General features: G+C 40.6%; 1 protein-coding gene across 2 annotated transcripts in view; it reads left to right on the top strand.

Moving 5' to 3' along the window:
- Positions 1–22464, top strand: part of LOC126419304 (acetyl-CoA carboxylase) — a 444881-nt gene extending 422417 nt beyond the window's left edge. For both annotated transcript variants that reach the window (XM_050086479.1, XM_050086480.1), the window contains exons 33-39: positions 835–955; positions 14522–14715; positions 14835–14970; positions 15109–15286; positions 16793–17063; positions 18768–18938; positions 20846–22464. In XM_050086479.1, coding sequence (XP_049942436.1) covers positions 835–955; positions 14522–14715; positions 14835–14970; positions 15109–15286; positions 16793–17063; positions 18768–18938; positions 20846–21139 — 1365 coding nt within the window. In that variant the 3' untranslated portion in view covers positions 21140–22464. The remainder of the gene's footprint in view (positions 1–834; positions 956–14521; positions 14716–14834; positions 14971–15108; positions 15287–16792; positions 17064–18767; positions 18939–20845) is intronic.
- Positions 22465–22703: the final 239 nt, after the last annotated feature.

The raw sequence follows: 22703 nt of genomic DNA, 5'->3' as shown, positions 1-22703 counted from the left end.
TGTAGATCAGCTGATGAAATAATGTAACTTAATAAAAAAACAATTAAATTTAAAAAAATTGAGAATATGTTTTGTAAATCAATCTGTCACCAAATTTCTTGTTTAATGAAGTTTATGGTTTACTAAGTATCAAGTACAGTATGGAAAGTTCTGGCAGTGCATAACTAATTTAGCAGTAAAATTAACAACTCAACGAATAGCAAAGGCATTGAGTTGTCACTAGATATACAAACAAGAATGAAATCTTCATCTCTGGCTTTTGCCCAAATGCTATTTCCTCTCTCTCTCTCTCTCTCTCTCTCTCTCTCTCTCTCTCTCTCTCTCTCTCTCTCTCTCTGTGTGTGTGTGTGTGTGTGTGTGTGTGTGTGTGTGTGTGTGTGGGAGGGGGGGGGGGGGGGCTGAAAGCAGGATAGTTAAAATTTCAGTTTTGTTTGTCTGCTCAGTATCTCTGCTATTCAGTGAGTTGTTAACTTTACTCCTAAATTATTTATATAAATAGAGAGACATCACAGTTTCCTTTCACTGTGCTTTGAAAACTAATATTATTCCCTCTTGGATTTTTCATTATTCAAAACTAATATTTCTCTTTTTGGCACATGAGGCATAATAATGAAAAAGAAAGTCTTGCTAAACGCTAAATGTTCTAATTCTAACACTAGCTTCTCGGTGCACTGTAAATGTACATTTTACTTTCTTGTCATAACTACATTTTTCATGTACATATCTTGAGTTTTTAAAAATATTTGCATAAATAACTAAGTTCACTTGACAGTGTCATCATGACTCCAAACGTTTTGCTGGCAAGTTCATGTATTGCATGATGTGTGTGTTTAGGATAAGCAATCGCCACTGCCGATCATTCAGCCAGTTGACCCAATAGAGAGAGAAGTTACGTACATGCCAACTAAGGCACCCTATGACCCGAGGTGGATGCTTGCTGGAAGGCCTTCACCAAGTAAGTTGTAATATTATATTAATAAACATGAAACTGCTTTTTACATTGTTTGTAAGCTGATATATATATATATAAATGTTAAGGTTATAATAGAGGGAAACATTCCACGTAGGAAATATATATCTAAAAACAAAGATGATGTGACTTACCAAATGAAAGTGCTGGCAGGTCGACAGACACACAAACAAACACAAACACACACAAAATTCAAGCTTTCGCAACAAACTGTTGCCTCATCAGGAAAGAGGGAAGGAGAGGGAAAGACGAAAGGATGTGGGTTTTAAGGGAGAGGGTAAGGAGTCATTCCAATCCCGGGAGCGGAAAGACTTACCTTAGGGGGAAAAAAGGACAGGTATACACTCGCACACACACACATATCCAACCAAACATATACAGACACAAGCAGACATATTTAAAGACAAAGAGTTTGGGCAGAGATGTCAGTCGAGGCAGAAGTGCAGAGGCAAAGATGTTGTTGAATGACAGGTGAGGTATGAGTGGCGGCAACTTGAAATTAGCGGAGATTGTGGCCTGGTGGATAACGGGAAGAGAGGATATATTGAAGAGCAAGTTCCCATCTCCGGAGTTCGGATAGGTTGGTGTTAGTGGGAAGTATCCAGATAACCCGGACGGTGTAACACTGTGCCAAGATGTGCTGGCCATGCACCAAGGCATGTTTAGCCACAGGGTGATCCTCATTACCAACAAACACTGTCTGCCTGTGTCCATTCATGCGAATGGACAGTTTGTTGCTGGTCATTCCCACATAGAATGCGTCACAGTGTAGGCAGGTCAGTTGGTAGATCACGTGGGTGCTTTCACACGTGGCTCTGCCTTTGATCGTGTACACCTTCCGGGTTACAGGACTGGAGTAGGTGGTGGTGGGAGGGTGCATGGGACAGGTTTTACACCGGGGGCGGTTACAAGGGTAGGAGCCAGAGGGTAGGGAAGGTGGTTTGGGGATTTCATAGGGATGAACTAAGAGGTTACGAAGGTTAGGTGGACGGCGGAAAGACACTCTTGGTGGAGTGGGGAGGATTTCATGAAGGATGGATCTCATTTCTGGGCAGGATTTTAGGAAGTCGTATCCCTGCTGGAGAGCCACATTCAGAATCTGATCCAGTCCCGGAAAGTATCCTGTCACAAGTGGGGCACTTTTGTGGTTCTTCTGTGGGAGGTTCTGGGTTTGAGAGGATGAGGAAGTTGCTCTGGTTATTTGCTTCTGTACCAGGTCGGGAGGGTAGTTGCGGGATGCGAAAGCTGTTGTCAGGTTGTTGGTGTAATGCTTCAGGGATTCCGGACTGGAGCAGATTCGTTTGCCATGAAGACCTAGGCTGTAGGGAAGGGACCGTTTGATGTGGAATGGGTGGCAGCTGTCGTAATGGAGGTACTGTTGCTTGTTGGTGGGTTTGATGTGGACGGACGTGTGAAGTTGGCCATTGGACAGGTGGAGGTCAACATCAAGGAAAGTGGCATGGGATTTGGAGTAGGACCAGGTGAATCTGATGGAACCAAAGGAGTTGAGGTTGGAGAGGAAATTCTGGAGTTCTTCTTCACTGTGAGTCCAGATCATGAAGATGTCATCAATAAATCTGTACCAAACTTTGGGTTGGCAGGCCTGGGTAACCAAGAAGGCTTCCTCTAAGAGACCCATGAATAGGTTGGCGTACGAAGGGGCCATCCTGGTACCCATGGCTGTTCCCTTTAATTGCTGGTATGTCTGGCCTTCAAAAGTGAAGAAGTTGTGGGTCAGGATGAAGCTGGCTAAGGTAATGAGGAAAGAGGTTTTAGGTAGGGTGGCAGGTGATCGGCGTGAAAGGAAGTGCTCCATCGCAGCGAGGCCCTGGACGTGCGGGATATTTGTGTATAAGGAAGTGGCATCAATGGTTACAAGGATGGTTTCTGGGGGTAACGGATTGGGTAAGGATTCCAGGCGTTCGAGAAAGTGGTTGGTGTCTTTGATGAAGGATGGGAGACTGCACGTAATGGGTTGAAGGTGTTGATCTACGTAGGCAGAGATACGTTCTGTGGGGGCTTGGTAACCAGCTACAATGGGACGGCCAGGATGATTGGGTTTGTGAATTTTAGGAAGAAGGTAGAAGGTAGGGGTGCGGGGTGTCGGTGGGGTCAGGAGGTTGATGGAGTCAGGTGAAAGGTTTTGTAGGGGGCCTAAGGTTCTGAGGATTCCCTGAAGCTCCGCCTGGACATCAGGAATGGGATTACCTTGGCAAACTTTGTATGTGGTGTTGTCTGAAAGCTGACGCAGTCCCTCAGCCACATACTCCCGACGATCAAGTACCACGGTCGTGGAATCCTTATCCGCCGGAAGAATGATGATGGACCGGTCAGCCTTCAGATCACGGATAGCCTGGGCTTCAGCAGTGGTGATGTTGGGAGTAGGATTAAGGTTTTTTAAGAAGGATTGAGAGGCAAGGCTGGAAGTCAGAAATTCCTGGAAGGTTTGGAGAGGGTGATTTTGAGGAAGAGGAGGTGGGTCCCGCTGTGACGGAGGACGGAACTGTTCCAGGCAGGGTTCAATTTGGATAGTGTCTTGGGGAGTTGGATCATTAGGGGTAGGATTAGGATCATTTTTCTTCGTGGCAAAGTGATACTTCCAGCAGAGAGTACGAGTGTAGGACAGTAAATCTTTGACGAGGGCTGTTTGGTTGAATCTGGGAGTGGGGCTGAAGGTGAGGCCTTTGGATAGGACAGAGGTTTCAGATTGGGAGAGAGGTTTGGAGGAAAGGTTAACTACTGAGTTAGGGTGTTGTGGTGCCAGATTGTGTTGCTTGGAATTTTGAGGTTTTGGAGGGAGTGGAGCTGGAAGTGGGAGACTGAGTAGATGGGAGAGACTGGGTTTGTGTGCAATGAGAGGTGGTTGAGGTTTGCTGGAAAGGTTGTGAAGGGTGAGTGAGTTGCCTTTCCGGAGGTGGGAAACCAGGAGATTGGATAGTTTTTTTAGGTGAAGGGTGGCATGCTGCTCTAATTTGCGGTTGGCCTGGAGGAGGATGCTCTGAATAGCCGGTGTGGATGTGGGAGAGGAAAGATTGAGGACTTTTATTAAGGATAGGAGTTGACGGGTGTGTTCATAGGCTGAGTTGATGTGTAGGTGAAGGATTAGGTGGGTGAGGGCAATGGATTGTTCGGTTTGGAACTGGTATAGGGACTGATGGAAAGAAGGGTTGCAGCCAGAGATGGGAACTTTAAGTGTGAGGCCTTTGGGGGTTATGCCAAATGTCAGACAAGCCTGAGAAAATAAAATATGTGAGCGTAATCTGGCTAGGGTGAAGGCATGTTTGCGGAGGGAATGTAAATAAAACTTAATGGGGTCGTTGTGGGGGTGTTGTGAGGGTGACATGGTATTTGAAGGTGGAAAGTGTAACATGAGGTTGAAATGAAAATGAAAGATAAAAATATATGGGGAGAGATAAGGGTGAACTAGAAAATAACTGGAGATCTGGTATGAAAAAATGCGAAAAAGTGTTGGTTAAGTTGATCCTGTGGTGAACTTGGGTTGGTAGACAGCGATGTGCATGAAGGTTAGGTGGTTGTGTTGCCGCTAAAACACGTTAAAGGACGGAGAAATTCGGGAAAATTTCGAAAAAACGTGTAAATGTATTAAAAGGCGTGGTGTTGTGGTGAAAGATTACGAAAATGGGGCTAACAATTGTAAATAATGACGTTAAAACCGGTGGAGAGCGGCTAAAAATGATCAGTGATGTACGAAAAACGGAAGTGGAAATAAAGTAAAAGTTATTAGAACTAGCCGAAATAACCAGAGCAACTTCCTCGTCCTCTCAAACCCAGAACCTTCCACAGAAGAACCACAAAAGTGCCCCACTTGTGACAGGATACTTTCCGGGACTGGATCAGATTCTGAATGTGGCTCTCCAGCAGGGATACGACTTCCTAAAATCCTGCCCAGAAATGAGATCCATCCTTCATGAAATCCTCCCCACTCCACCAAGAGTGTCTTTCCGCCGTCCACCTAACCTTCGTAACCTCTTAGTTCATCCCTATGAAATCCCCAAACCACCTTCCCTACCCTCTGGCTCCTACCCTTGTAACCGCCCCCGGTGTAAAACCTGTCCCATGCACCCTCCCACCACCACCTACTCCAGTCCTGTAACCCGGAAGGTGTACACGATCAAAGGCAGAGCCACGTGTGAAAGCACCCACGTGATCTACCAACTGACCTGCCTACACTGTGACGCATTCTATGTGGGAATGACCAGCAACAAACTGTCCATTCACATGAATGGACACAGGCAGACAGTGTTTGTTGGTAATGAGGATCACCCTGTGGCTAAACATGCCTTGGTGCACGGCCAGCACATCTTGGCACAGTGTTACACCGTCCGGGTTATCTGGATACTTCCCACTAACACCAACCTATCCGAACTCCGGAGATGGGAACTTGCTCTTCAATATATCCTCTCTTCCCGTTATCCACCAGGCCTCAATCTCCGCTAATTTCAAGTTGCCGCCACTCATAGCTCACCTGTCATTCAACAACATCTTTGCCTCTGCACTTCTGCCTCGACTGACATCTCTGCCCAAACTCTTTGTCTTTAAATATGTCTGCTTGTGTCTGTATATGTGTGGATGGATATGTGTGTGTGTGCGAGTGTATACCTGTCCTTTTTTCCCCCTAAGGTAAGTCTTTCCGCTCCCGGGATTGGAATGACTCCTTACCCTCTCCCTTAAAACCCACATCCTTTCGTCTTTCCCTCTCCTTCCCTCTTTCCTGATGAGGCAACAGTTTGTTGCGAAAGCTTGAATTTTGTGTGTATGTTTGTGTTTGTTTGTGTGTCTGTCGACCTGCCAGCACTTTCATTTGGTAAGTCACATCATCTTTGTTTTTAGATATATATAAATGTTAAGATCATTAAGCAAGACCAGGACTCCAACCTGGGATCATCGTCTTTTGTGGGCAAGTGCTCTGCCAACTGAGCTACCCGAACATGAGTTACCTGTACTTACAGCTTTACTTCCACCAGTACCTCATCTTCTACCTGCAAAACTTCACAGAAGTTCTCCTGCAAAACTTTGGGATTAACACTCTTGGAAAAAAAAAAGAATATTGCGGAGACAAGACTTAACCACAGCCTGGAGGATTGTTTCCAGAATGAATTTTTACTCTTCAGCGTGTGTGCACTGATATGAAACTTCCTGTCAGATTAAAACTGTGTGCCTGGCTGGGACTTGACCAATTGGTAGAGCACTTGCCCAGGAAAGGCAAAGGTCCTGGGTTTGAGTCCCGGTTCAGCACACCATTTTAATCTGCCAGGAAGTTTCATATCGGTGCACACTCTGCTGCAGAGTGAAAATTCATTCTGGATCAGTAAGCAAATTGATTCAATAGAAAGAAAAGTTCCTTCGCTCCCTTTTAAACTGGAGTAGTTTTTGTATAATGAACAAAATTTTTGATTAATATTATTTTTACAGCTTCTAGAAGATGATCTGGGAAAACATTAGTTTACATTTCAGGAAAATGTTGAAATATGCGAGGCATTATTAACCCTCCTATTTAGAAGGTAGATTAAAAAAAGTTGAACCTACATTTATAGCATTTGTAGATTTAGAAGCAACTTTTGATAATGTTTACTGGAAATTCTGAATTTAACGGGAGTAAAATACAGGAACAGAAAGGTTACCTGCAACTTGTTCAAAAACCAGATCACATTTATAAGAGTTCAAGAACATGAAAGGAAGACAGCGGTTTAGAAAGGAGTGAGACAGAATTGTAGCCTGTACCCCATGTTATTGAATGTGTACTTTGAGCAGGTACAAAAGGAACCGAAGAAAAGTTTTAATAGGGAATTAAAGTTCAGGAAGAAGAAATAGAAACTAAGTTTTCCGGTACTGTCAGAAGTGGCAAAGAACTTGGAAATTCTGTTGAATGGAATGAACCATATCTTGAAAAAGAGATTATAAGATGAATTAATTTGACTAAATTAAATTAGTTGCAGCTTGAGGGGTTTATATTAAGAAATGTGACTCTAAAAATTCCTATTTCAGTAGCAAAATAACTAATGATGATGACCAAAGTGCAGACCAGCAATAGCAACAGCCAAAGAGAAGTATGTGGAATGTGTTAACATCGAACATAGTTAAAATCTTAGGAAATCTTTTCTGTAGATATTTGTCTGGTGTATAGCCTATAAGGGAGTAAAAAATGAACAATAAGTATTACGGATGAGAATGGACTAAATGATTTTGAAATGAGGCGTTACAAAAGAATTTTTGAAGAATAGATAGGTATATCAGATAATCTGTGAAGAGATACTGAAATTGGGAGAAAAGAAATTCATGGCACAACTTGAGAATAGGTTGATAGGACACATTTTGAGGCATCATAGATAATTATAAGGGTGCTTTGAAAAGCTCTCAGAACGGAATAGAAAAAAAGTACTTACATCACTGAAACTTTTTTATTTTTCCATGTAGTCTCCTTATAGATTAATGCACTTGGTCAAACAATGTTCTAATGCCTTGATCCCATCTCAAAAGTCAGTTTCCTCCAGGCCTGCAAAATAGTTATCAACTCCAGCTACCAATTCTTTGTTTGAAGTGAATCTTTGTCCACCAAGAAAAATTTTCAGTTTTGGGAAGAGTTTGAAGTTTGACGGAGCCATATCAGGTGAATAAGACAGGTGTGGCAACAATTCATACCTTAGTTTGTGTAATTTTGGCATGGCGATGGCACATGTGTGCGGACGCGTGTCAAGAGTCACGGCACCCATCTTGAAGACAATTTTTTCATTTCTAATTCTTCAGTTAAAATTTAATATACCCTTTCAGATGACATCTGGCAAGCGTGAGCAATTTCGTGCACTTTCAATCGGTGATCCTCCATGAACATTTTGAGCACTTTTGCAATGATGTCTGGAATAGTGACACATCTTGGCCAACCACTGTGCGGATCATCATCTAAGCTGTTCCGACCAAATTTAAATTCCTTTGTCCACTTGGCAACAGTTGAATATGAAGGAGCAGATTCCCCCAGTATGTTCTGGAATTCAGCATGAATGTCCTTCGCTTTCATACCATTCTTTACGAAGTACTTAATCACTGCTCGAATCTAGATTTTTTTTCCATCTTCGCAAATCACTACACAACAACAAAGCCACATCACTGCCACAGCTCTCTTCCCAGAGCACTGATGTGGCACGTGTTTACAGGCAACAATCCAATGAATGTCATGTGAACAACTCTTTGCGCTAGCACTGACCTATCGTGGTGATTCCGAGAACTTTACAAACCACCCTTGTAATTTGGAGATAGAGGTAAGTGTGCGTGTGTTTGGGAGAGAGAACTTGTAGAGCAAGACGAAGGCCTGACTACAGTGAATAGCTTCAAGAGGATGTTTGTTCCAACAGTTATGCAAAGATGAAGAGGCATCCAAAAGATAGACTTCCATGGAGAGCTACATCAAAATTGACATTGATGTAAAGGACACAATAACAATATTCTCTTCTGGTAAAAAGCTTACATATTCATGTGCTCTGTTACCATTCAGTCACTATTAAAATTATGCTCACATATGGTGACTTATGTTGCAGTGCCAACAATCTATAATTCCATATAAACCTGTCAGTTTGATGCAGTAATATTAGTAGTTTTCTAAAGCTTGCAGTAAAGTAAAGGATTTTTGTGGGGGTGTATGACCCTAATCGCAATTTACAAAACTTCTCAATTCACATGCAAGAGGTTCTTATAAAAACAAATCCATTTTCCCAGTGCACATATAGTGCAGTGCAATTATTGTTTTGTAGCAGAACTGGTAAAGGAGAAGTGAATGGTAGAATATGTAAAAGAAAAATTGTTTTAAAAAGCTACAGTTCATACCAAACACAAAAAGAACGATCTGCTCAGTTACATCTACATCTATACTCTGCAAACCACTGTGAGATGCATGGCAGAGGCTACGTTCCATTGTACCAGTTATTCGGTTTTCTTTGTTTTCCATTCACATATGGAGTGTAGGAAGAATGATTGATTGAATGTGTCTGTTTTTGTGTGCAGTAATTATTCTAATCTCATCCTTATGGTCCCTATGTGAGTAATACTTAGGGGGTTGTAGTATAGTCCTAGAGTAATCACTTAAAACCAGTTCTTGAAATTTTGTTAATAGACTCTCTCGAGATTGTTTACATCAATCGTAAAGAGTCTTCCAGACCAGCTCCTTCATTGTCTCTGTGACCCTCTCCCATGAATTAAACAAACCTGTGACCATTCACACTGCCCTTCTCTGTATACATTCAATATTCCCTGTTAGTCCTATCTGGTAAGGGTTCAACACACTTCAGCAATGTTCTAGAACTGGTTGCATGAGTGATTTGTAAACTATCTCCTTTTTAGACTTCCTAGATATTATACCAATAATCTGAAGTCTACCACCTGCTTTACCCACGACTGAACCTGTGTGAGCATTCCATTTCATATCCCTACAAAGTGTTAAACCCAGGTATTTATAAGAGTTGGCCGCCGATTCCAGCAGTAACTTGATATTATAGTCATAGGATATTATGTTATTTCATTTTGTGAAGTGTACAGTTTTACATTTCTGAGCATTTGGAGCAAGTTGCCAGTCTCTGCACCACATTGAAATCTTATCAACATCTGACTGAATATTTATGCAGCTTCTTCCAGATAGTACTTCATTATAGATAACTGCATCAGCTGCAAAAAGCATGGTTTTACCATTAATATTGTCTGCAAGGTCATTAATATACGACATGAACAGCATGGGTCCCAGCACACTTCCCTGGTGCACATCCAAAGTTACTTCTACATCTGATGCTGACTCCCCATCCAAGATAACATTATGTGTCCTCCATACCAAAAAGTCCTCAGTCCAGTCACAAATTTTGCTTGTTACCTCATATGATTGTACTTTTGACAATAAGTGTTGGTGTGGTACTGAGTGGAATGCTTTTCGAAAAGCAAGAAATATTGCATCTACCTTGTTGCCTCGATCCAAAGCATTCAGGAACACTGGAAAATGAAGTTAAGTATTTGAGCTTTTGCTTTGCTATCCTCAATTTCAGTTTCTGTCTCATTCACAAGGGACTGAATGCTAACTTTGGTGCCACTAACGGCCTTTACATATGATCAGAATTTCTTTGAGTTCTGTGACAGACCACTTGACAATATTCTGCTTTGGTAGCCATTGAAGGCATCATGCATTACTCTATTGACAGCCAGATGTGTTTCATTCAGCATTTCTCTGTCTATAGCCCTATGCTTTGTTTTACACCTATTATGCAGTAAGCTCTGTTTCTTTAGAAGTTTCTTTATAGTGACTGTATACGATGGAAGTTCCCTCCCTTTATGTACTGTTCTACTGGGTACATATCTGTCCAGTACATGGTCAACTATTCTTTCAAAGCCAGAGTTCCTCTGCTTACTCCTGCCTTGTGCGGAAAGTTTCAAGTTCCTCATTGAGATATGACACTACTGATTTTCTGTCTAGTTTACTGAGCATATATATCTTTCTGCTTGTTTTAGTTGTCCTCTGTACTTTGGTAATCATTGTTGCCACAACCACGTCATGGTCACTGATGACACTTTAAATATGGGCATCCTCAGAGAGGTCGGGTCTATTTGTTGCCATTAGATCCAGTATATTTCCATCATGAGTGGGGTTGCTAACTATCTGTTCTAGGTAGTTGTCTGAGAAGGCATGTAGTAAAGTTTCACAGGATGCCTTGTCATGCCCACCACTAACAAAACTGTAATTTTCCCAATTAATTGTTGGATGATTAAAATCTCGACCAGTGATTACAGTATGTGAATGGCAGCAGATACAGATTTAATAAACACTAAATTATTAGAACCAGAATCAAGGTTCTGCTTACTGACTAGAGAAGGAAGATGACGACAGAAGATCAGAAGAAGGAAGATGACGACAGAAGATCAGACTATTCAGGAATAAATTATCAAGAAAATCACAGTTCAAGGTTGGGAAATTAACAGGGGAAGGCTAATGCTGATGAAATGTTAAAAGTGGCAAAAAGGGCAGTTCATGACTCATAAGAGGGCATGCAGAAAATAAATAGGTAAGAGAAAAATACAGAGCAACAGAAAAAAGGACAGAAGTAACAAACAGTGAATAGTGAAAATCAAAGCACATCTTCAAGAAAAAGTGATTGGCGATAATGGAAATGGGTGTGATGAGGCGGGTCACAACGGAAATGAAAAATAGGTAAGTAGCAGCATGAGCGATTGACATTAAGTTGAGCCCAAGTGAGTGGTAGCTAACCAAGCAATATTCCATGTGTGAAGTTGTGATATACTAGTGCTAGGAGGAAAAATCTAAGTTCTATACAGGGTGAAACAGACACAAAGGCAATAATTATTATTTTTCTGAGTTTGGAGAGTACTGCTGCTCCACAACTGTGTACTAAATTCATGAATAACAGGAGCAGTTAATCAGTTCAACCAAGACAATGGATGGTGACTTAGAATGTGGTCAGAGACATGTCTTTGTGTGTTACCAGTATATATTCACCTTGCTGATAGTTTAGTGGTTGGCAATGGGTCATTTAGGAAGAATAATATAAGGGATGAGCTTCAAAAAATTGTAAGCTTGGCTGTCCAGTGAAATAGTTGTTCCCCAGTAATTAAAATTTGGTATATTTAAATACATGTGCCACACATTTAGTGCAAATTGATGAATCCTGTGTCCAATATTAAAAAAGGGTCAAAATTTCTTAACAACATAGAATTCCAAAGGTTTGTTAAAACTGATGTCTATCCCTGAAAGCATTGTTCAATGGAAGGCAATACCTGTATGTGGGGAGTGTTTGTGTTATGGGAGTGGGGCAAACACAGATTGCGGTATTATGGAGTCCCTTGAGAAACAGCTTGTACATGTTGGTTCAGCCATAGTAAAAACCCATGCAGTTGGTGTTTTGATGCCTATAACTGTTAGATGGTCAGTATGAATAACTTTGTGTGTCCTTAGAAGAAGGCACAAGTTGGATAAATTTTGACTTTACTTGAGTCATATCAGTTGATTTGAGTAAAAAATCTCTGTAGAAAAGGTGATGAAACCATGCTGGTTGTAAGTAATTCTTGAAGATGCCCACAGTGGATGGTCCTGTATATGTGGTAGTGGTTCAAGTTGCGATTGTGGGGGAAAACTCTTCGAGGCAAGGTCCATGGTCATGCTTAGTAGTAAAAAGAAAGTTTCTTATTTTGGGTGCCAGAGTGAAATTCCTGGTAAGATCGTGAATGCGAATTATTTTGACATTGCAGAGAGATTAATGACATCAGTTTTCCCAATAAATTTATTATGTAGCTGTAGATTCTATGCTGGCCGGGGTGGCCAAGCGGTTCTAGGCACTACAGTTGGAACCGCGCAACCACTATGGTCGCAGGTTCGAATCCTGTCTCGGGCATGGGTGTGTGTGATGTCCTTAGGTTAGTTTGGTTTAAGTAGTTCTAAGTTCTAGGGGACTAATGACCTTAGAAGTTGAGTCTCATAGTGCTCAGAGCCATTTGAACCATTTGTAGATTCTATTCTAGGTGTTTAAGAAATTTTAACATGCATTCAGTCAGGATACTATCCTCTTGACACACTGAATTTTATCCTGCAAGAGTATCCATCAGTTTGCACTGAGTATGTGGCAGATGTATTTCAGTATACTAGCTTTTAATGACTGAAGAGCAGCTATTTTACTGAGCTGCCAAGGTTACAGTTATGTGTGTTATTTTTGTATGTCTCCAGTTGTTTAACATTCCATAAATAATTTGAAATGCATAAAATTGTTATAAATATAAAAGAGTAACTGAGGGTATTAGCTACATATTTTTGAAGCCCCCCTGTTACTTATTCACAAGTTGATTGTTTCAAATATTTTTATAGCAATTCTCTGAACGCTCTCTTTTGAAGCTTGTTAGTCTCCACGCAACATGAGAAACTCTTCGAACACAGGTTGAATGCAATGTCAGGTGTCCTCCAACTCGGAGCTTGAAGGGGAAAAAAAAGTGTGAAGTATTAACACTTTGAGATACAGCCACTTAGAAAAAATTCAGGTCCAGAAAACCAACCATTTATGTTGTTATTTAAAATGTTACTGGCACATCTGTGTTTAGTATATCGTAGAGGATAATATACGTGAAGCTCAAGGTTTATTTTATTTTAGTTCAGTGATAGACTACAAATGACAGAAATTCCTGATTTTATTCATAGCTGTTATTTTCTCAGCAACTGAAGTATGTATTTCAGAATAAAATTCAACTGTCAGTTGCACAATTATTTTTATTCGATTTACCACTTTATCGATTTCAACAGATTAATCCGTCTTCTTCAGATATCCTTTGTAGGCTTCTGAAAATAACGAATTAATTCGTAAAGCAAAATGAAAAATAATTGTGCAACTGCCAACTGAATCTTATTCTGAAATTAAATTTTTCTGTAAAAAAAGGTGTGGTGTGAGCTCTTGAGCAATTTTCCAGCTAGCTGGCTTTTGTATGAAGTCTGAAGTATTCTGGCATGCGGAGAGGTATATTGCAATCAGGGCAATACTAGCTTGTTGCTTTCTTGCTTGCTTTTCCAGTAGCATCTTCTCTGAAACTGATATTGCATGCTGATTTGTCATGAGATTCATCTCTTGAAGAGACAAGATGAATACAAACAAAACAGAAATAAACTGTAATTATGGCAGCAGTATGTGCAACAACAACACTAGCAACAAAAAATTGTAACAGATTATAGCTTACCTGAATACAAACCTCCTTCAAATTGTTCTCACACTGATGTTTCTCACTCTGGGACAGAATTGTTGATTCTTCCTCTAGAGCTTCCAAAATTTATTGCTCACAGAACAAGTGTGACATATTTGTAGCAGAATGAAGCAAATTCTAAAACCTAACGAGTACGAACATTAATGTCATGAGAGGGCAACCTTATAGTGGCTCAGTTGTGATACCAGCTCTTATGTTCACTACTGTTTCTTTTGAATTAATTATAAAAATTTACAACAAAAGATAGCACCTGAAAAGTGACAGGTAGCAAGATGTCCATGGATATTTCTCATATGAAGTATGTGGCTGAAAGCTTATGTGTAAGTGTCTTTTAATTGTGTGTGTTTGCAACTTAACATGTCATCTGTACAGTAAGTAGCAGTCTGTCTTTTCCTACATTGTTCACATGAAATTAGTTCAGTTTGCAAGCAATGGGTAGCTCATGTATCTTGAAAATCACAGCCTGAGGTATGCTTGAGTATTGTTCTTTGAATGCAGTGCTGTAGCCCCCAAGTTGCACTTGGGCTTATTCGCCAAAATGTTAATTAAAATGACAAAACCATTTTCATTTCCACTGTGTATGCCTTGTGTTGTGAAGCTAGGAAGTTGTGCGTATCCATCTGTTACTTATACTGATGATTAAATCCAGTCTCTTACCTATGGTTTTGTCATTGTTTATGATTTGCCTTCAATGTTCTGATTGTGTGAATCTGTATGAGGGGTCTGTGTGGTTACTGTGTTCTTATTGCATCTTTTATGTTTTTCACAAAGAAAATAAAATGTGGTTTCTAAAACCTTACCACTTTGCAGCAAATTCAGGTGAATGGGAATCTGGATTCTTTGATGCTGGCAGTTGGGATGAGATCATGAGACCATGGGCCCAGACAGTAGTCTGTGGTCGTGCACGCTTGGGAGGAATTCCAGTTGGTGTGATTGCTGTAGAGACACGCACAGTGGAACTGACATTACCGGCAGATCCCGCAAATCTTGATTCTGAAGCTAAGGTTGGCAGATGATTGTGGATAATACATAATAAGAAACAGTTTTTAGCACATTTTAAATTGTATTTGTTGCATTTTATCATTTAACATGATTATGTGTTTGTAATTTGATGTTTTCTCAGACTGTATCGCAAGCAGGTCAAGTGTGGTTTCCAGATTCTGCGTATAAAACTGCGCAAGCAATACAAGATTTTAGCAAAGAAGATTTGCCACTGTTTATTTTTGCTAATTGGAGAGGTTTCTCTGGTGGAATGAAAGGTAAGCAAAAACGCATACTAAACTGACAGTTAATTTTGAAGTATGTTATTGAACCTTGGTTTGTAATAGTGAGTAGTTGGATAGTCACACTTCATTGCTATGATTCACCTCAATGTAATGAAAATAAATGTTTCACAGATATGTACGAGCAGATTGTCAAATTTGGAGCATATATTGTGGATGGACTCCGGGAGTACCAGCAGCCCATTATCATATATATTCCACCAAATGGTGAGCTCAGAGGTGGTGCCTGGGCTGTAGTTGACCCAACAATAAATCCTCGTCACATGGAGATGTATGCTGATCCAGAGAGTAGGTGAGTTTTCTGGATCATGTGGGATAATCCTTAGAAAAAATGTCTGATATGGTTAGAACATTCTTGGAATTAATCTGCGATCGTGGTTTCTCGTACACTACATGGTATTTCTCAAAACCTGCTGTATTAAAAAAGAAAATTTCAGTGAAAGAAAATTTGTTTCATTGTAAATTACATGTGTGAGCTTCCATGTGTCAGAATTCATAATGTTCAGTGACCAGTATTCATGTGGTGACTGTCCTCATCTCTAAACAGTTGAAACGGATGGAGCATTCTGTGAAAGAGTTGTGGCATTCATATGGTGTTATTTTTGAAGAATAGCATCACTTTTTGCACAAATATATTCTGAATTTTCAAACACTTGTTTACCCTTGACTCACTATGTCAACAAAGATGTCTAGGAACATTTCACATCTATTGATGTAGATGACTGCAACAAATGTGACAAGGATACACCTGGTTTTATCTCACTAATTCGTAAATTTGTGTGTCTTGTGGAACCACCTTTCAAATTGTTGTCCGACGTTTTATCTACCAAGTGAAAACAAAAACTGAATCCTGTACAATCTGTGTATTCGATGTGATCAGAAACCAAAGATGTTAACTGATAGTACACACACAAAAATGTATTTATGCATGTTAAGCATGCAACACAATCTCCAATATTGAAGGAAGATGACAGACACATAATCTGCCAGTTTTGATGCATCCACTGCACATTGTTTTATGTGGGTATGACCATGAACAAACTATTGTCCCACATGAATTGCCCTGCCAAATTGTAGCCCATGACCAACAATACTACCCAGTTACAGAGTCTGCTGCTAAACATAAAGTGGTGTTCTTAACTGAATGTATCACAACCTGTGCCATGTGGATCCTTCTCCAGTTGCAGCTCTTTCAAATTGTGCCAGTGGGAACTCCCTTTCAACATATTTAACATACTGTTTTTGTCACCCCCCCCCCCCGCCCCCCCCCCCCCCCCCCCCCACACACACACACACACACACACACACACACACACACACACACACACACACACAAAGCATCATTCTCTTCAATTCCCTTCCTACCCCCCATGCTCTATATTACTAGTGCAATTCCCCGCCCTTCCCACAGTCATGATTTCAACTGGCCCCTGCATGTTCACCTACATGTTCCCCACTGTGGCACAGTCTTTCCTAATACGCTCTCTTTCTCCACCACCATGCCTTCCATGATTCAACCATCCAACTTGTTACTTGTTACTTTCAGGCACTAAGGAGATGATCATCATCATCCCCCCCCCCTCCCCCTCCCCCGGCGCTCCCTCCCTCCCTCCCTCTCTCTCTCTCTCTCTCTCTCTCTCTCTCTCTCTCTCTCTCTCTCTCTGCCCCACTCTCTCCCTCTGTGTTTGTTTGTTTGTGTGTGTGTGTGTGTGTGGGGGGGGGGGGGGGGGGGGGAGAAAATAAGTATTGATGGTAAAATTAATTAATGTTGTGTTAAACTCCTCCATTCACATTTTAGGGGTGGTGTGTTGGAACCAGAAGGAATTGTGGAAATAAAGTTCCGTATGAAAGATATTGTGAAAGCAATGCAGCGATTAGATCCAGTGATTCGACAGCTTCGGTCCCAACTGCTGTCCTCTCCTAACCTTTCAAATGAAGAGAAAGTAATACTGGAGAACAAAATAAGTGAAAGAGAACGTTTCCTAAGACCTATGTACCATCAAGTAGCAGTACATTTCGCTGACCTTCATGATACTCCTGAGAGGATGCATGAGAAAGGTACTATACAGGTAAGTCTGGTTTCATTGTTAATGGGTTTTATACATGTTTATGGTAGTGAAGTCCAGGTGGAATATAAGTAATTTAAGAGTGAAGTTAACAATACACTGAAATGTTGTCAAAAGGGACATAAACAAGACTGAAATATTTGTGTGCTTTCAGGTGAATTGTTTTTTGACCTAGAGGACACACACACACACACACACACACACACACACACACACACACACACACACACACAGAGTTATATTAAGCTGGCTGAAAACACTATGCCGGGAATGCAGTTTTGCAGCTCGACTAGGGAGTGAAGCAGGCGAGGAGAGAAAGGAGATGGAGAGTGGAAGGTAGGGTTGGGGTGTGGCTGATGGTTCAGAGGGATGCAGCAGGTATGCAGGAGAGGACAGGCACAGACAGCAGGTGCATGGGATAGGAATGCAACAGCAGAACTGGTACTGGTGAGTTTGTGCAGCACTTGATGACAATAACAAGACATGGAGAATTTAGTTGGGAGGGGAAGAGAGAACAGAGGAATAGAAGTCTAACAATTAATAAAATATTCCGGGATGTCAGGCCATGATTGAAAGGATTTCACTTTAAAATGTGACGTTTCATCCCCAAATGTGGAGGACATTTTCAAGGGGGATCGTAGCTTTGTTCAATGTCAGATTCACACCTTGGCTTGCTATTTTATTAATTATGACAATTCCGGCCATGGAAGTTTGTATTTTATGAATAGAAGACTGTGGAGAAGAGTATGCGGCAGTATGTGGACAGTAAAGGTGGAGGTGAACATGGAGCAAATGTCTAGTGGACATTGAGGCTAGGAGCAGGATGATTACATCTACGAAGGATGCACTGCAAGGATGACTCCCATGTATGTAGTTCAGAGAGGAAAGGGGGGGGATCAAGATGGCAGAGGTTGTTAAACAGCCATTGAAATCAGCCATGTTATGCTAAGCACAGTTCACCAATGGGTGGTCAAACACCCATTGGGTGGTCCAAACAGGCCTTGAAGGTCCGTTGTTACCAACCAGCCGCCATGTCGTCCTCAGCCCCTAGGTATCATCAGATGTGGATACAGAAGGGCTTGTGGTCAGCACTCTGCTCTCCCAGCCATTGTCAGTTTTCGTGACTGATGCTGCTACTTCTCAATCAAGTAGCTCCTCAAATGGCTTCATAAGGACTGAGTGCACCGTTTTGCCTACAGCACTTGGCAGACCCAGACGGTGACCCTTCCAAGTGCTAGCCAAGCCTACAGTGCTAAACTTTGGTGATCTATCAGGAACTGGTGTTACCACTGTGGTAAGGCCATTGGCTACAGTGCAAAAATTGCAGTAGAGCTGGTATATAATATGATGGTTTTCACATGCGGTCCTGCTTCCAATAGAGTATCATGGCTACCTGTAAAAGGTGTGTGTGTGTGTGTGTGTGTGTGTGTGTGTGTGTGTGTGTGTGTGTGTGTGTGTGTGTGTGTTTTTGGGGGGGGGGGGGGGGGCGGTATCATTCTCACACACTTTTTGTGTATTTGTACCCTAGCTCAAAATAAGATTCATCCAAAAGCTAGCAAAGGCTTTAGTATTGTTTATATGCCCTCTATGGCTCAAAATCTGTACCATTTGGTGAGTTGTTACCTTTACTCTTAAATTAGATTCTTATATATTCCTCTGTTTTACATGTTGTATGTTACTCTAATCATAATGTATTTATTTTATCAGGATATTGTGCCATGGCGCAAATCGCGATGTATTTTATATTGGAGATTACGCCGGCTTTTATTGGAGAATGAGCTAAAAACAAAGCTTCTGGAAATCCAGCCTGACCTCAGTGTCGGCCAGGCAGAAGCCAGATTGCGGCGATGGTTTATTGAGGACAGAGGAGCCACTGAGGTAAGGGCCAAAACCCAAACTGTTACTGAATGAGAGTTCAGGGATCCCAAACAGTCTGCAATGTCCCTTCTTTTTTGTCTTAAGTGTTGTCGAACATTTCATAACCGTTATCATTCATTGCACATATGAAGTAAGGCTTAATTTGCAGTGTCACAGAAACCGATAATTGAGAGATGCATATTTGAGTTGGATTGTTTTTGATTACATTAAATATGAAAGTTTGCCAGTCCATGAGGGCACAGGCTATTGCAAACTAATTTGTAGAAGTGTAAAATTAGGTCACCTCTAGCACAAGGATCATAGCTAAAATACAATCAGCTAGGCACCAACAGAACCACACACACCTTTTTCGTGGACTTCGTATACTAATTATTTAATATTAATATATTTCACTCATAAATGAACATAGCAACACAGGAACATTGCTGGTGGCTGTAGGTGAAAGCAGTAGTGGTCTATATAGCTGTGACAACACTGTGGTATTGCCATAGGGGCGTTTACAAAATTGTGTTACATAACTGGTTGAGGTAGTTGCATGAAGTTGTGGTGTCCAACCCACTGCAACTGTCATCGATCTACTTAGACTGACTCGACTATAATACTGGTACTGTACTTCACAGTCATCTCATACACAGTTGCAATTGACTCATAATTGTTACAGGAAGAATAGTATAGTTGTTTCCATTGAGTCAATTTCTCCACGGCTAAGGAGTATATCAGTCCATATAGCGAACTTCCTTATGTGTCCGTAACTGTGCATCATCTGAGGTCATGCCTTTTGCGTCTGGCCTGCATGACCTCTTGTATTGGACACTTGTAGTAGTTACCCTATGAAGTCTAGATGTCTCTCATCTATTGAGCAATTTTGGTTGATTTGTGTCCTATGATCACTTATATCAATATGTCATTTTGATTTTCTTGTGGCACTTGAAAGAAGGAATTACAGTATGATCATCCTCAATGAATCAGTTTCGGGTAAAGAATTTAGTATTTTGGCCTTCTCTCTGTCAAACTGCATTTTGATGTTGTTATGGTCACTTACAGTCTGAACAGATGGTTTTCATCTGTTTACTGGTTCAAAATAAGACCAAAATTTTTAGGTATTTCTGCGAGTTAATAGACAGAAGTTTACGTATTGCTTCCTACTTCAGGGCATGTTTCAGTGTTAACATCTGGAGTGTAATCATTATTCCATTTGTGAAGCTCAGTAATGACCGTTTCAGTTGACCTACCTCCTTATCCCCACTAAACTTTGATGCCTGTTGGAAGCTCTGTAATGGTCTTGGCAGTCCTCTCATTATTTTCACCCAGTCTTACTATCACTCTGGAAGAAAATGCTACTGGTAAGCTCTATTATGAAACATTTTAGATGACAATGTCCGGTTCACAGTGTAGGCGTTGTTTCCTCCAAGGCTGTGGATCTTCCGAGGTGAGTCTATTCACTCACTTGGCTGTAAACTGCAGAGAAGTGTTTGAATAGCTCAGGAGTGGAGTGAAATAGCATGATTTCCCTTGCATCAGTTGCTTTGTGGGAATTGTTTAAAATACCATTGTCTGTCATTGCAGATACATGCATATTGATTCTTGGGAGGATTCATGCAGTTCTGAAAGTTTCATGTGGTCATGAATGTTCATACTAGTTTTTCCTAATCCCTGTATTTTGGTCACAACAGGGAGACAGGAATGATGAAGAAAATAATTCAAGACATGTGTAAGAAATATTCTAACCTTTATTGCTATGGCACTTCATATTCGTAGCTAACCTTCTGAATTTGTAAAATCAATTTATATTTACATTTATAAAAACTATATTCCTTCATTTGTAAAAATGTTTTCCAGACTGCTACTTCCATTTGAGTTCTATTTTTGATAGTGACAAGCATTAACATAAGAAAAATGTTTTGCAGGCATACGTTTGGGATAACAACAGTGCTGTGGTAGAATGGTTGACTGAACAGCTACAGGAAGGCTCAACATTCTGGCACAACGTGCGCAGTATGAAGCACGAAGCTGTCGTACAACGAATCAAATCTGCTCTGGCAGAATGCCCGGACAGAGCCTTGGAAGCAGCAGTTACTGCCATCATGGAGACCTTATCGCAAGAAGAGCGAGCTGAACTGGTCTGGGCTCTTTCTCAAGAAGAACCGTCACAGAAACGTCTTTCAATTACAGGAGATGCACCCTCTATTTCTTCCCAGTAGTATTACAGGAGCTCAGTGTAATGTTTTGCTGGTTGCTGAAAGGCTGTGACTGTGCTGTGTATTTTTCATGGCTGATTACCTAATTTTTTGAACATTGATGGTGCAAGCAGTCTATGACAAGTGCCACTTTGTTCAGGTGTCATGTATGCTGTGCTAGGATCCTAGTTGTTAACTGGATGTTAGATACTGCTGACACTTTGTCCTGCATAGTTCTTTACGGTGGTTATGAAGCAGTCTTGTGTGCTCCTAAACAGTGTGTGTCTGTGGTTACTTATATGTAATGAATGGATATTAAAAGTGAGAAATTGTTACAGTTGTGTTAAAATGTACAGCAGTGATGACGCACATTTTGTATGTTCAAAAAATTTTTTGCTCACTACTATCAGACCGTACATGCTGTAGATGTTGCAAGTAAATGGGAATATGTATTGGGAAAATACTGATTGCCTGCAACACTGTGTAAGAAGTGCTTTGAGAAAGTCACACATTAATGAGGACTCAGCTATTTTTGTTAACATCAGTTCCCATCAAGATGGAAGTGGTAGGATATAATTGTACTTGCAGTATGTGTTTGGCTAGATGTACAATGTATGAGAATGCCTTTAATCTTTATGAATCTGAAATTGTGTTACAGGATCTTAACCAGTCTGTTGGATTTGCATTGTAAGTAGCAGTTGTTATAGTTCAACAAGAGACTTGTGTAAGCAAGTGTATAGTTAAATGCACATGCATAATTTTGGTTTCAGTATTTGTTACACAGTTACTGGTTAAGAGTATGCTTTACTAGCCCTTTGAAATGGAAGAACAGTGAACATACATTTAAAAAATTATAACTGGTTGTACAACAAACATGTACAGCATTCAGTATTCTCGTTTCCGAAGGAAACAAGAAAGGTAGATTGTATGTTTTCAGAACATCTTGATCCGTTTTCTTTCAACTTACAGTCAGTGCTGAATGAAGTGGAACTACTTAATTTTTTAAAAACAAGGAACAGTTATAATGATATGGGATGTTGTTATATATTAATAAGAAAAATGGTACAAAATTACATTCCAGTCTGTCAGAAGTGTAGAAAATGGTATTATTTAAAGTCCTGCTGTGTTTTCTTAATTCTTAAAACTTGTTAAACATGATTTCTCTACTTAATTATTATTTTGATTCTAGTATAGTGCAGTACAAAGACAAAAATAGCATTATCAGAAATGAAAGGCACAAAGTTAGCATAAAAAAGTGTGTGTTCCTTCTGTTTGTGTTTTTCCTCGGTAACATTGTTCAGGGACCAGCTCACCAAAGTAGTAAAAAAATGCTCTAAACTTTCATGTTTTGTGCAGTAAGCAGTCACATATTCTCTAACTGTATTTCCAAGAACTGTGTTTTGCAAACAAAGTCTTGGTACAGGGAAAAAAGGAATGGTTTTGAGAAGAAATGTTTTAATGATATGCAAATCCATGAAGTGAAAGATGATAATGTTTTACAAAGCTTGCAGTGAGTGGGTCAGTGAAGAGACAGACTGAGTTTCTCCACTGACAATAGACCTCTTTTTTGCAGAAGGGAACTTTGTTT

This window comes from Schistocerca serialis, chromosome 9 (genome assembly GCF_023864345.2).
Source record: "Schistocerca serialis cubense isolate TAMUIC-IGC-003099 chromosome 9, iqSchSeri2.2, whole genome shotgun sequence".
Taxonomy (NCBI): Eukaryota; Metazoa; Arthropoda; class Insecta; order Orthoptera; family Acrididae; genus Schistocerca; species Schistocerca serialis.
Note: the sequence above shows the minus strand (reverse complement) of the source record. Positions and strands in the feature narration are given on the sequence as shown.